Below are 16,661 nucleotides of genomic sequence, written 5' to 3' on the forward strand. Positions count from 1 at the left end.
AAGAGAGAGATTTACAAATAGTAACATTTAAATGTTATATTCGCTTTGGTAGTTGATATAAATTTATTAGTAAATAAAATACAACAATTTCAAACTTTATATATTTTAATTTTAATTGTTTATAAAAAAAAAAAATATTCCAATATTTATTATTCGAAATTATAAATTCACATATTTTAAGATTATAATTTTCAAAATCAGAAAAAAAAATATGTATGTTAATAATTAATATTAATCGTTCATGTTTGTGTTGCTTAATTACAATATATCTTGGTTAAATTCATAATTATATATATATATATAGAGCGAGGAATCGCGATAAGTGACCCTTGGTTAGAATTTAAATTTTTAATCAATGATTTATTAATATTATTTGTCTTGACATTTAAAAATAAATTCTAAAATAAAGCGCTAAAAAACCAGTAGCTAAAACGGTAATATTCAAATTCAAAAGTTCATCAACAATTTTTAAGTGTTAATAATAATATTTATGTATATTAATGATAGTTTATTATTATTATTATTATTATTATTATTATTATTATTAATATTGTTATATTTCTTCATTCATTATTGTTATTGGTTTTTTTTTATATTTGTTATTTATTTATTGTATTTTTTTTTTCGTTACGAGGTTTGTTACTTTACACGCAATTTATTAATTATTCAAATATCTACTATATTAATATATTAAATATAATATACATATATTTCAGACTTTCTAGGCCAGTTCCTTCTAAACCAGAACCATGGCCTGTAAAACTGAGAGCATATTGTTGTAATTATTCAATTAATAAACTTATTTGTTTTATACTATGTATCTATTGTTTTTTCTATCTCTATTGTGATTAAAACAGTATTTATTATTACTATTATTAGTAATTAAATTAAATATTTACGATAAATAAATTGTTTCAGTTGATACTTTGAAAACGTGCGTTTTGGATAGTTTCATAACTCGTGAAAAACCGTTTATTATTTTATTTCATTTCATCGATCGGATCATTATAACTGCAATATGGACAATATTAAGTTAAGAACATTTTAACGTTTGTTTTTTTTTTTTTTTTTTTTTTTTGCAATTTTTTTATTCATTAATAATATTCAGTACGATTATTTTCATTCTTATTTTACTTATAGACAAAACGTCTTGTCGGGTCTATTTTTAAGAAGACGTTTATTATTATTACAATATTATGAATAATAGATGGCCTTAATCAATAATTTATTTAAACTGTATTTTTTTAAATATTGTTATTATGGTAGATTTATTTTTGTTGATTATTATTATTATACATATTTATAATGGAAAGTATTTTAAAGATTGTGGAAGTTTATTTGGTTACTTATATATATAGTATACATATATATATATATATATATGTATATATATATATATAAATAAATAATTGAGTTGATAATTAATCGTCTCAGATTCAAGGCATTATCGTCGTCAGTAATTATATTCATCATATTTTTACTTAGCTCACGTTAATATATTTACTTATTATTAATGTTGATTATTGATAAATAATAATATTAATAATAATTACAATAACTTGAATTATTTTCGTTTTTTTTTTATTATTTATTAAGATCAAAAAATTGTTTGTTCGAAATTTTTACAAGTATTTTTTTTCTTAAATAAAAAAAAAAATAATAATAATAATGATAATAATAATAATAATAATAATAAAAATAATAGCACAAAAAAGAAAGACGTACATCTTTTATCATTAAACTACAACACTAAAGCGATTACTCATATATTGTTTATTCCACTCCCCAACTAGTGGTTATATTATGTAAAAGTAACGTAGTGATATTTATTAGTTTACAACTTTTAAAATTTTATATGGTATCTTCATAAGAGAAAAAACAATTAAATACTATCATACAGCGCTAGTAATATTAGTAATTTCATTAATCAATAAACAAAATTTAAGTAATAATCACACATATGATCGTTTACAATGAATAACATTGATTATAATAATAAGTCATGCACTGGACAAAATTTTTTTCAAACGTCAATTTATTGTTTTTTTTTTGTTTTTATACTATACCTGATTATTTAATTGTTTATAATATTAATATTAATAGCTGCTATTATTATTATTATTATTATTATTATTATTATTATTATTATTATTATTATGATTATCATTATGTATGTATGATAATATCTAAAAATTTTTTCTCACTATCATTATGAAACTTACTGGGATTAAATGCCTTCACAACATTTAATTATTATCTACGTTAATACAATAAATTTATATTACAAACTTATCCTTTTGTTAATTTTTCTTTAATCTATCAATTTATTTTTATGTTTTTCTACTTTATTTTATTTTTTTGTCATTTATGTTGTGGTTATTGTGTCTTTTTTTTTAATTTTTTTAAATTTTTTTACAATCAACACGTAATTCGGTAACTTTGTATTTTTATAATAGCGAGATGAGTTTGCAAGGTAGGCACGTATATATAGTTTTCACTCGTTAGTCAGATATATAATAAATTATTTTAGTATCTTGACAATTCTTTTCACTTTTAATAACACATTATCATTATCTTCATTTATTACTTTTAGTATAAGTGATTACATGATAATATATATCAATTAATTTCGAATATAAAAAACAACGCAGCATTCAACTCAAAATATTCATTATATCAATTATCAATAGCAACTAATTTATTTATCTTAATTGTTATTATATATATATATATATATATATATATATATATATATATATATATATATATTTTTTTTTTCATTTCAAATATCTTTCATTGTTGTTATTATTATTATTATCATTATTATTATTTTTATTATTGTTGTTATATTATTCGTATTTATAGTTCAATTCTGCACGCATATCTGTAACAAATATATCATATGCGCACTTTTTATTCAACCCTTACTTAATTATGTACTAATCTTAAGATTTAAATTTAATATGTAGTTTACATATAATAATCATATAGTAACACCTAAAGCCAAGCTTCTATAATATACATTAACACTTGAGGCACTTAATTGTGTGCTCAAATAAACCGTAAACCGTATCGACATTGTCTTACATTACATTCTTTGCCAAAGCATAATTACTAAACTTTATCTCTCCTTATTAATATTAATATTATTATTATTATTATTATTATTATTATATCATTATTATCTTTACTTTTTTTTCTCCATACCTTCTTATCATTATTTGTTAATTTAACAATTGAATATCATTTCTTTTTTTGTATTCTAAAATAAATATAAAAAAAAAATCTATACTATGTTTTATTTAATGCAATTCACGTAACAAGCAAGTCATAATATGACAAAATAACTTTATAAAGTAATTATAAAACTTGATAATGTGTTTTAAAAAGTGGAAAAAAAACAATCATTTTTAAAGATATTATTAAATTTTTTTCTATTATTCATTATCACCTAAAATTTGTTTAAAAAACTAATTTTTATTATTAAAAAAAAAAGTTATCTTAATCAATATTTGCTCACTATGTAAACAATACATATTCATTTGTCACAATAGATACTTTAATTATAAAATTTATGAACCAAATTATAATAAATATCCATAAAAATGTTTACTTATGATTATAAATATTTTTATATCAACTATCCAGCATCTATAAATATTATGGAAGTCATTGGTACCATTACTTCTCGTAAATATTAATATATGATGACGTTTAAAATAAAAACAATTGTTTATTTCATATTTCATAATTAATATTTGCTTTTCTTTATGCTTATTAATTCGAATCTTTACATATAATTCTAATAAATGTGTTTTTGAAAAAAAAAAAAAAAATGAAATCAAAATTAAATATTTTAACTGTTAACCCGTCAGCACTCCCGTTGTGAACATTTTGCTCACAGGACACATTCAACTTATAGGATTTCGCTGTCGCGGAAGCGAGACCCTAAAAATCACGCAAGTGCTGACGGGTTAATGAACAAAACAAGAAAAAAAATGTCATACAATCAAACATAAGAAGAAAAGAACGTAATATAATTTAATAAGTATGAGGGATTGTATTTTTTGTTTTTAATGTTAAGTGAAAGAAAAAAAAAATGGTAAATAATAATAATAATAATAATAACAATAATAATAATATGAATAATTAAATAAGAAATGATTACTCACACTTAAATTAAATTATATTAACCAAAATTATTAACACGAAAAAATACTAGATATTTGAATAAAATTTCGTTGATTGTTTTCCGTTCGCTTTTTCTTTTTCCTGTCATTCTCATTTTCTTTTCTTCTTAACTTAGATTTTTTCATCAAAAATTTTAAATAGTTTATATTTATTGTTTAAATAAACACATTCGTTGCTTAAGATTATACACTGTGTCCTGGTAATTTTGGATTTTGGCACAAAGCTAAATAAAAATGTTATTATTATTATTGTTATTATTATTATTATTAAAAATTTTATTTTTCTCCCAAAGATACTTCTAGTTTTTCGATTATTTGTTTAATTATAACCGTAATGGGAAGGACGAAGATAATCGTATTAATGATTAATAGCTTATTTTATTAATGTTGATATTAATATTAAATTAGTTTTTCATTTAATTTGTTATTAAAAATTAACAAATATGTACTACCAGAATCGCAGAACTTAATTTTAGTATTAAATCAATGAATTATATCATCAGCAATCGCAATTATTTTCATTTCATTGTCATATTCTATTTTCCTTAAAAAATTCAAGCAAATTCTTTATCATTCTTTACTTTACTTTACGTTTTCCAATATTTTTATAATTACTTTTTAATAATATGTTTTGATTTTAATTCAATATTAACAAATAATTATAATAAGTGAAAATAATAATAATAATAATAATCATAATAATAGGAAAAGTTACTGTACAGTGTAAAAAGTTATTTTTTTTCTCGCAGCCGCTTGTACAACCTGGTTATAAATCACTTTTGACAATACAAGCAGCATCAATCGAGCGTCCTTATTTTTCATTATATTTTTTTCTTTATTATTATTAATTTTCTTTCAATTGATAAAAAAAAAAAAAAAAAAAAAAATAATAAATAAATAAAAAAATGATGACTGCAAAATATTAAATTTTTTTTCACCGATAGCAGTAATGCCTGAAAAAATATTAAGCACCGAATTACAACGACAATAATTTGATTGACATCAATAAAAATAAATAAATGAGGCATTAATTTAAAAGTATATAAAAATACAATATGTATATATATATAAAGCAATTTACCATAATCAATAATCATAGTATAGCCTCAATTATTTAAATAATCGAATAATAATATCAATTAAATGAATTATAAACTTACATGTTGGCTTATTCAATTGTATCTTTTTCATCAATTTTGTGTTTTGTACAAGGTTGCTCGCGACAATGTTGAGCTACTTGGGCATAGCTTGGCCTGTTCAAGTCCTAAATAATATATATGATATCATACTTTAGTTTATTTTTTAGATAAAAAAAAATTGTCTCATTAAAAAAATTTTATTTTTATAAACAACAAAAATAATAAAAATTTATTTCATACATTATTTTAATTGTTTAAATTCTTTTAATAAGTATATAATAACAATAATAATAATAATAATAATAATAATAATAAAGTAACTTACTAAAGGATAGGCTGAGGCCACTCCTGTTTGTGACTGAGGAGGATTCTGTGGGATATTAGGGATGTTACAATTGCACCTCATTACTGGCTCAGACTTTTCAGCAGCATGCGTTTTTGTACTTATGGCCTCATCCATACCGTTCACCATCATGTTTGTGTCATCAGTCTTAATAGATCTGTTAGTGGTTAATATTCTCTATATTATTCATTTAAACTTTTAATAATTTAATAATTAAAATATCATTAATTTCGATAATTTTTTTTTTTTTTTTCAAATTAAATAATTTAATTCGGTATATTATGTATATATAGATATATAAATATCATATACTCACTTATCAGGTGATGACGGGGGAGTGAGGGTGACAGTGCTGAATATAATGTCTGTAGCGACACTACTTGTACCACCAGTAACAATATTACTACTTGATGTAATTAATCCACTTGCAGTTATAACTATATTAGCAACTGTAGTGTTGCCCATTAAATGACCAGGTATAACAGTAGAAGCAGGAATAGTAGCAGTAGCAGTAGCAGCAGTAGTTGCAGTAGTAGCAATACCAGCAACAGGAACACCAGCAGCTGTACCAGCAGCTCCACTAGTTATTGAACCTGGACTAGTTGATCTGTTATTTAATTGATTTACAGTAGTTGTCATAGTGGGTAACGACAACGAGGACGATGACGTTGACGTTGATGATGTTGATGATGTTAATGACGACGATGACGACAACGATAATGATGTCGGACCAGTATGATCCTTAGATATAAACATCATCATATCTTTTGTGCTTTTTATTTTAGCTGTACCTTTAACAACATCTGACAGCCTATTTTGTGATTGTAAACCAACAACAACAATACTACCACCACTAGTATTACTATTACTGCTATTACTACAATTATTATTATTGTTATTATTATTATTATTATTTTTACTACCAACACCACCACCACCACTACCAGCAGCAACACCACCACCTACAGCAACACAACCGATATTACTATTATTATTATTATTGTTAATATTATTATTACCACCACCGCCACTATTACTACCACTGCTACTATGATCAATCACTGTACTTAACTCGCTCGTTGTACTGTGTGATTTTATCAAATCAGAATCTAAACCAGGTAATGGTGGAAATGCAGTAGCTTCCAAATCAAATTGTACAACGCTACGATTGTTGTACGATAACGATGACGATGATGATAATGTTATATGCGTATTATTATTATTATTATTATTATTACTATTGGTGCTGCCATTGTTGTTGTTATTATTATTATTATTATTATTGTTGTTGTTATTATTATTATTAATATTGTTGTTGTTGTTATGGTGATGGTGATGATGATGATGATTATTATTATTATTATTATTAGATGTCGTAGTAGTAATATTATTACCACTATTACCACTAAATCCACTTCTTTCATTTCTATCACCTCTATCAATTTTATCAACTCCAGAACCAGAACCAGAACCAGAACCACCTCCACCTCCGCCTCCACTTCCACTGGTACCAACACTAGTAGCACCAGAATGATTACCCTCACGTATTGATGGCAATGTATTATTATTACTTTTCGATATAAAACCGTCTTGATCTTTGGTTCTGCGGTGGATACGATGGCGTGAATATTGTAAACTACCTCCACCTCTTTCTCGATCACGATCTCCTCTATTATCACGATCTCCACTGCTACTATTATTACCATTACCATTACCACCACCACTACTTCCTCTGTTATCACGATCCCCACCACCACCTCGATCACTACTTGAACCATCAGTAGGATGATGATGATGATGATGATGGTGATGATAATTATGATGGTGATGATGATGATGATATGACGAGTCATTATCATGCAACGTCACTTTGGCAATATTACTACCAGAATAGTGGCTACTATCACCACCAACACCCGATGTTGACAGATTATGTGATGATAATGATGATGACGACGATGATGACGATGATGATGATGAATGGAATTTTGTGCCACTTGATTGTTGGTGATGTTGTTGTTGTTGTTGTTGTTGTTGTTGTTGTTGTTGTTGTTGTTGTTGAAGCGGATGATGATGATGATGGTAAGATGTTGATTTTGAAGATGCTGAATAGTTGGACGTTAAAACTGGTAATGTTGATGTTGCTGTTGTTGTCGTTGTTGTTGTTGCTGCTGTTGTTGTTGCTGCTGTAGCAGCAGCTATTGTTGTTATTGTCGTCGTTAACATTGGATTTCCATTACTATTATTAGTGTTATTGTTGTTGTTGGTATTATTATTATTATTATTATTATTATTGTTGTTGTTGTTGTTATGCATACTACTGGAGTTTGATTTTGGTGGATGATTTAAACGACCCATGTGTATCATACCACTATCCATCGGAGCACCTCTATCAGATCCATTTCTATGTTTATTTCTAAAAAGAAATAATAATAATATTAATAACAACAAATAAATAAATGAATAAATGTAGTTAGTATAACTAACAATAAATAATATACCTATTTCGCGGATTAAATCTTGTGTGAGGTTTAAATGAATTGTGCGGTGTCATTCCATTCATTGTAAATACACTGGTCATGTCAAAATAAGCCGGACTTGCTGGACCCCAGTGCATCATCGACGGGGTATAAAATGGTTGATGCTAATTTATTAATAATTTAAATAAATAAACACAGTTTACAGTATAGATTAATAATAAATAAATACTTACGTAGACCTGTATTTGATTAGGGTATGGCGGTATCGTAGTTTGTGGGATGGTAGTACCATTTGTGTATAGGAAGCGTTGTTGACCAGGTGGATAACTACTTGGATCAAAAACTGGTGGTGGTGGTGGTGGAGTTCGGAAGCCATTTTTAATTCCACTAACTCCAGCCACCGTGGGAATTGGTAGCCTATTCATTGGTTTAGCTTTTATGCGTGCCATTATAGGCTTTCCCTATTGACATAAAGAAAAAAAAAATTTTTTTACAATATATATATTTATTTATTTATTTATTTGAGAAAAAAGTTTTATTTAATTTTTTTGTAACTTAATATTTAGTATTTCATTGATAAACTTGATTATCAGCTCAAACTCATGAGTTCAAAGGCCATGTTTTTTTTTTTCTGTCTATTCATGAGTTTAAGTTTTACACACATATAAAAAGTTGTTGATAAATAAAAATGCATATAAAGTTATAATCAAATAAAATCAAACGTTTTATCACAAATGTTAATATTAATGTTACATAGAGAGTTTGATCATTTAAATTAATGTTAGTTAATTTTTTTGCGTTTTCGTAATAAATTTTAAAAATAATAATATAATTTTACCTGAAATTCTCTAACTTCTTCACGTAAAAACCTGTAGGCTTTTTGGGCATCCTCATCAGATTCAAAAGTAACATACCACGAGCTATTGTGTGCAAACTCACATGATATAAGTTTTGGGCATCCTTCTCCCGAAAACAAATTCTAATAAAAATAAAAATAAAAATATAAATAATTAATATTATCTTAGAATTAATTGAATAATAATAATAATAATATTATACAAACTTTAACTTCTTCCAGTGGCGTATTGTCTGGAATTTCACGTAAAATAACTATACAACGTTTATGATTAGGTCGAACTTTTTGTCCTTCCTCATCGACTTGTACATTTGGCGATTCACGCAACACTTGAGTTATCAATTTAATATCTTTCGTTAATTTTTTAACTTGATTGAAATTAGCAACCGTCCATATAGGTACATATTGATCATTATCCATTTGTGATAATAAATATGTATCATTTGCTAAATTTTCTCTGTAATAATACAATAAGAATAAAAAACAAGAGTAATTAAATTTTAATTTTTATAAAAAAATAATTATAGTTAGTACCTAGAAAAATAATATTCAAGTTGTGATGAAAGCATTTGTTTAAGTTGATCTAGTGGAATACCAGATGTTGGTAAATCTGTCATTAATCCTGATGATATTTGAACATCTAGAGGAGCAACTTGAACAGGAGTATAACCAACATTAACCCCGACGCCTAGAGCACCAGCAACAGCTGTAGCAGTAGTAGAAATAGACGGAATACACCCACCACCACCAGCAGTACCACCAGTAGTACCACCACCACTGCTACTAGTACTACTCGTAGTATCAGCACCATCAGCAGCAGTAACAGCAGCAGTAACAGCAGCACCGAGAGTACCACCTAATCCTGTCGTTGAATGTTGAGATGAAGGCTCAACAGCACCCATGGTGGCTGGGTTAAGCATCAGTTCACCAGTTACTGATCCTCCGTTCATGACACTGTAATCTAAACTCGAGGTATTTGTAACGACTGTACCCCTGACAGAACCCAAGGATTCAGGGGTGGCTGAGTAAACCGCCCCTGGTGGGAGCTTCCCGATGTCCCCATTCATGTACACGTAACCTTAAAATTTAAAAAATAATCCAATAACGATTATTATTATTTTTACCATAATATCCTTAATTTTTTCTTATATTTTTATACCTATACTATTTTGGTATTTAAGCTCGAAATTTGAATTTTTCATTTCAATTAATCGTGTATAATATTAATAATAATAATAATAATAAATATATATAATCATAACTAATAATTATATTTAAGTGAGTATTGTGCCGAATTGTTAATCACTGTCAATCTTAAACTTGTACATATTAACACAATTAACTAACTATTTTAAAAAATGATACAATACTTAGTCATACTCATTCATACAAGATAAAATTATCATAAAAATTGTTTTTTGTTAACTATTTATAAATAAACTAACCACCCAATTTTTTAAATAATTATTTTTTTACGTTTGAATTTTTATATTATTTATACCGTAATAAATAAAATTTTTCAATATTTTTTTCAATGAAAAAAAAAAAAATAACAATAATAATAAAAAATATTAATAGATAATGGGATTAACGATGGGAACAATAGTAATGATGATAATGAAAAATTGCGTTAATTAAAAATATGTTTATAAAAAACAGTGTAATAATATTAAGTACTGTCGTTGTAGACTAAACGCATCGGCGACAATATGATAAATTGTTAATATGTATGGACAAGATATGCAATATGTTGGACATCAGGACTGGCCAAATATAGAGTGAGACGTTTGGCCGGGGTCTCTTTTAATGTGTAATGATCACCGCACGCAATCAGTGTTTTAAAAAGGTGACAACCACTACGGAAGTACCACACTTAATACCTATGCCATATAATAATAATATTTATATACATATATACAAATCACCATTCATTTTTACAATAAACCACGTAAAATCAACCCGATTGTATAATATATATATATATATATATATATATATAGATACATCTATATGTATCTGCACACATGCATAAATATACTCTTACACACACACGACAGACTACTTGCAACATGTATTATACATAAAACTAATAAATTTACAAAACGTATGGATTAATTAATTTGTAACACGTTAATGGACTTTAAATTTTTAATTATTAGTTTAAATTTACCAACTATTATTATCAATTAATAATCACACACAGATAAACATACATAGATATATATATATATATATATATATATATATATATATATATACATTTAAATATACACCTATACACATTAATTTAGCATTATAAAAATGGAAGAAAAAAAAGTAAATAATAATAATAATAATAAATAAATAAATAATGAAATAATAAGTACTAACTTTACTAGAGAGTTTAAGCTAGTCGTTCGTAATTCGTAGTATTTGGGGTCTCAGTCGTAGTCGTTGATTACACATTTAATAAACACCATATTTTATGATTTTAATTTTTAAACTGATGGTTTTTTATTTTATTCAAATTTATATATATATAAATATATATATACTTTTTTTTTTTGTCAATTATTTATATTATATATTATTTTAATAATTATTATTTATTGTTACGCGTTATTATACACATGAAAACATTCATCACGACAATGTGAATTTTGTTTATTAATAATTATTGTTAAGCTTACTAATTTAAATAATAATGATTTTTATTATCTTTAAAACGTTTGTTATAAATTTATTTCTTACCAAGAAGAAGGAATCAACTCAATACACCTATTTCTCGAGGAAACTACAAAATGGCCGACGCTCTGAAAGGCACATGCCGTCAGTGAAATGCATTGTGGGTTAATAGATTACATGCATACAACATATACACACTATATCAATTTTAAACTTGGATGTGTCTATATATTGTATTTGTAGTACATAAGTACTCATATGTGTGTGTGTAAAATGTAATTCGAGCACTGCGACATCTTACAACTATTTAAAATCGTATATACAAGAATAGTGGAAAATACATTCCCGCCATTTTTTTAAAAACACCGGAAATGACAAAGTCATTTTTTAATTTTTTAAAAACTGATTGTAATATTTTTAAATTAATTACTGACGACAATTGTTAATAAATAAGTTATTATGTTGTTGTTATTGTTGTTGCATTTTTAAATAAGATACTATACCTATATTAAATTAATATGTTGTATCGATAAATGGAGTGACGCGGGAAAATTTTAATTCACTGGGTACGCTCATATTTAATCATCGGTTGCTATTTTTTTTATAATAATAAATTATGTAACTGACGATTGAATGCACTTTAAGTAGATGTTACGGAATTTTAAATCAACAACCAAGATAAATATTTTTTCAAGAAATTATAAAAATTCATTTAATCTTTAATCTAAATATTAATAACAATGATAATGAGAGAGTTTATTTGGACAATTTTAAATATATAGACAAGTCGTGGAGAATGGTCATTGGTCTTTTTGCTGATTTAGTTTCTGTACATGTATACTTGCATACAAATGTCAAATACACAGAGATGATGGTAAAGATGGTGAATCACGCTCATGCTACTTTGCTACTTGTGGGATAAAAAAAAAAAAAAAACCCCTTATAAATTTTTTTTCTTATCGGAACTATCATTGTCTTTCTACTTTTTTTTTTTGCTCGTGTCTAATATATGTATATATGAGGTCTTGCATAACATAATGTGTATATACATATATTATATTTAAAACTGTACGAGTTGTTAACTCCGTTGTTGTATTACTAATCCTATATTGCTATACTATACACACTATAGGTAGATATATATATATATTTATCATTCTGAATTTATACTTAAACTCTTTACTACTGTTGTTACTTAATCATTTTACGCGAATACTTGTAATGTATATGTTTAATGCTGTGAGACTTATTACTGATATACTTACATATCCTTTATTTAACCACTTAATATTTATTAAATTATAAAAATTGCTTGCTTGTAAATAAAAATAATTTTGTCTTTGTATTTATCAAACTTAATTAAATTATTTTCACTATTATTGAAAACTAGTTGCTTAAAATTAAATAAATTTTTTTAAATTCAATATCGTTCATTATAAATTATAAAATCAATATTTTACATCTTAAATTCGTCGATTACGTAATCATTAAAATTAAAAAAAAATCAGAAAGTATATATAAATATGAATATAAAACTGTATTGTAGTTATTTTTATTTGTATTACGTCATTACTGAGACAATTTTACCTGTTAATATAAGTAAACACTTTTATCACTCCATAGTTTAAATTATGTACTAGGCGATAAAAAAAAAAAAAAAAAAAAAAAAGTTGACTGATTACACTTTTTTCTTTATCCCAAAAAAAAAAATGTATATTCAAAATAATTAAACATAAATTATTCAGGAATATTTATAAATAAATAAATGTCATTAATTTTTGAGTGAAATGAATTCAAATTTATTTATCTAGGGGAACGTTAATGATTTCGATTTTTTTTTTTTTCATTTTAAGAAAAAAAAATGAAAAAATAAATAAATAAAAAACAGTAAATGTACTATTTGCAATAGCGTTAAAGCAGAGTTAATTGAACTTTTGAATTTTTTTTCTTAAAGACATTAAATTTAGATTGAAGTTTCAAATGTTATGTTTCAGAAAAGTATGGTTTTTTTTTTTACATATATATAATAGAAAAAATCAAAAAGAAAAAAAGTTTATGATTCCCACATTTCCTTTTTACAAAATCTATTCAAAAAAGTAAAAAAATGTGTAATTTAGTTTATTGTAAAAAAGAAAGAAAAATAAACTGAATCATAAAATAAATTTAAAAAAAAAAAGTATGAAAGCCAATTGAAAACTTAAGCTTTTTTTTTCTTTCATTATTTTGTTAAAAGATGAAAATCTTATCTCTCTGAACACGTCAATAGCGCCAAGATACATATTAACTAATAATAAAAACTATGACCATCTGTGGCTACTTGTATAATAATCTCAAAAATTCATTTAATTATAGCTATTTGTTTTTTTTTGTTTTTCAATAATTAAATTCAAAGTAGTGACAATTCAAGTGATAATCGGATTATCTAGCATAAGGCTGTTTAAGTATTGCTTCCTATAATGTCTTACAAAAAGTGTTCGGATTGCATAAACTACGTCTATATTAACATCCGTTATTTTATTTTTATAATTATTAAATAGTTTATTTTTTTGTTATTTATTTTTTTTTTTTTTCGTTTATTTTATTTTATTTATTTATTTATTTATTTTTTTGTATTTATTTATTGAAATATATTTAAATATATATTTATTATATGCGTATAATTGATCATAACAGACCAACAAGTATCAACAAGTAATATAATTAAATGATACAAATAATTTAATGTGATTATTATTGGATGGTGCTAATGAAATTGAAAGTTTTTTCTGAGTGGTGACATGGAGTTGGTCTGCTGCTGCTGTTGTTGTTGTTGTTGTTATTGTTCTCGTTCTTGTTGTTGTAATTAGTAAATACTTAAAAACCGTGAACCTTGAGCTGGTCAGGCTTTGCCAAACCTGCTTTAGTTAACCACTGGCATATATTTTCACGTTGATCACCCTGCAATTGGAGCACCTCCCCGTACTCTGGGTGCTCTATTACAGTCCCATTGCACGCAAACTCCTTTAATAAATAAAGTTTATTTTTTTTAATATAATAATTTTAATTTAAATATTTATTTGATTATAAATTTATAGATGATAATTTAATTGTTATAATACGAGTAATAATTTGATTGTGTAATGATTGATGTTAATTTTAACGTATAAATTATTGATTGAGAAATGTGTAAAATATTTATTATTTATAATAATTAAAATTTATAAATCCAATAAATAAAAATCTCTGGAAACTAAGTTACGTCTATTAAATATTGATTTAAAAAAAAAGGAAAAGTTTAAGTGATAATATAAATGACAAAGATCTATTTCAACAGCATACAATAGACTTATTTATCATAATGGAATAGACCAAAGAACAAATGTAGAACAAGGCCATATCTAAGTATAGCAATTCTTAGCAATATTGCTTTAATAAATCTATCAAATTAATAAATATAAATTAAAAAAAAAAAAAAACGAGAACAACAATAATAATATAAGATAATTTGAGTTCTTTAGTATAAAATCATAGTTATTTAAAAATAAAATAATTTACCTTTTTACATGCTCGTACTATTTTTTTCAAGTCATATTCCGAAGATAGTCCTTGTACTGTTGTTAAGGTCTTACGACCATTTCGTTGTTGGATTCTTATATGCACGAGACCGTCTTGGACATCATCATCTGAACCCTTGATTGCATCTGCAAAGGGGTCTACAACAAAACGGAATAAAAAAAAATTATAAATATATATCGTCCCTTGCCATTATCATTTATTTAGTTAATTAGTTATTTATAATTTTAACAATGAATAAACAATATTCAATTGCGTTGTGTGATGCAAGTAAAGAAAGACGCTAACATATCCGCCATTTTGACAAAAATAAAAGAGGAAAAAAAAATATATTCACTACTGAAATGTCTACGAAATAAGCTGTTTCATAGTAAACTTTATAAAAATTGTTATTATTTTTATATCAATATTAAACATCGCGAATAAATTTATATATTTAATAAAATAATACAATAATATGCGTATATTTTATAACTTACCGAATGTGTTAAGATTCTGGATGGACATACGACAAACAAAATAGATCTCACGTAGTTATACGACTGCAAATTGCAATTACAAATAGTAATGTAATTTTAAAATTTAAAACAGAAAAGTCGATTTAATTATATTTAAAAAATAATATTTAATAGTGTTGTATTAAATTTAGATTTTGAGTTGGTTGGTTAGCTTCAAGCTTCAGGCTTCAGCTATTATGATTATGATGACGACGATGATGATGATGGGATGATGGGATGATGGTGCCGATCAGTGCCGATGGTGGTAGAGTACAAAACTAAAGTCAGCACTAGTCAGGTCAGCGCGTTTATTACTGGTTACTCCAGGTTACTGGTTACTGGTTACTGGTTGTTAAAACATGAAAAATAAATCTATTGGGTAGTACTAAAGTCCACTCTCTTTCCCTCTTTTTCTCTCAAGTCCGAACTCCGAACTTGGCCGGCCGGAAGTTTAAGTTGCATTTGTCATGAAACACACACACACACATTCATAATCCACATATTGGTATATATAGACCAAGATCTACACAAACAACAACTATTGGGTGGGGTTCTCATGTACCAACACTACAACAATAAATAATCTACATAATTATAACTATAATTTTAACAAACCCAACATTTTAATTATTTTTTTATTTATATAATTTATTTTAATAATCATAAATGAAGTTTAATAATATTATAAATAATTACAATAAAAAATTAAAATTTTGGTGATTAAAAAGATACCACTTGATTATTTTTAATTCCCTAGAATGATTTCATATTTTCATTTCAATTTTATTGATAGTATAGTGACATCGAATATTCGAAAAGAATAAAGAACCAACTGATGGAAATATATTAAAAATATCCAAGAGTAAAAAAAATTTTCACCAGGTGGGCAGCATTTTCAATTTCTCATAATAATCTTGTGGATCTTGTGTGCCAGTTCGGT

The 16,661-nt window shown here is 25.2% G+C and overlaps 2 protein-coding genes across 4 annotated transcripts; both read right to left on the minus strand.

Moving 5' to 3' along the window:
• Window positions 1-583: 583 nt before the first annotated feature.
• LOC130673701 (la-related protein Larp4B-like) lies at window positions 584-11,870 on the minus strand. Of its 3 annotated transcripts, XM_057478842.1 has the most exons (11): window positions 11,379-11,708; window positions 10,686-10,888; window positions 9,543-10,086; window positions 9,216-9,465; window positions 8,991-9,131; window positions 8,386-8,613; window positions 8,174-8,316; window positions 5,989-8,088; window positions 5,655-5,829; window positions 5,351-5,454; window positions 584-5,143 (listed from the first exon to the last, which is right to left on the minus strand). In XM_057478842.1, exons 2-10 carry the CDS (start codon window positions 10,705-10,707, stop codon window positions 5,359-5,361), a joined length of 3,699 nt encoding a protein of 1,232 aa, XP_057334825.1. In that variant the 5' UTR covers window positions 10,708-10,888; window positions 11,379-11,708; the 3' UTR covers window positions 584-5,143; window positions 5,351-5,358. The 3 variants fall into 3 exon arrangements, with proteins under 3 accessions (XP_057334825.1, XP_057334826.1, XP_057334827.1); XM_057478843.1 differs by lacking the exons at window positions 10,686-10,888; window positions 11,379-11,708 and adding an exon at window positions 11,739-11,870; XM_057478844.1 differs by lacking the exon at window positions 10,686-10,888.
• A 2,157-nt stretch (window positions 11,871-14,027) lies between these two features.
• On the minus strand, window positions 14,028-16,048 carry LOC130673708 (eukaryotic translation initiation factor eIF1). Its single transcript, XM_057478857.1, has 3 exons — window positions 15,704-16,048; window positions 15,207-15,364; window positions 14,028-14,672 (listed from the first exon to the last, which is right to left on the minus strand). Exons 1-3 carry the CDS (start codon window positions 15,729-15,731, stop codon window positions 14,526-14,528), a joined length of 333 nt encoding a protein of 110 aa, XP_057334840.1. The 5' UTR covers window positions 15,732-16,048; the 3' UTR covers window positions 14,028-14,525.
• Window positions 16,049-16,661: the final 613 nt, after the last annotated feature.

This window comes from Microplitis mediator, chromosome 8, assembly GCF_029852145.1.
Source record: "Microplitis mediator isolate UGA2020A chromosome 8, iyMicMedi2.1, whole genome shotgun sequence".
NCBI classification, from domain to species: domain Eukaryota; kingdom Metazoa; phylum Arthropoda; class Insecta; order Hymenoptera; family Braconidae; genus Microplitis; species Microplitis mediator.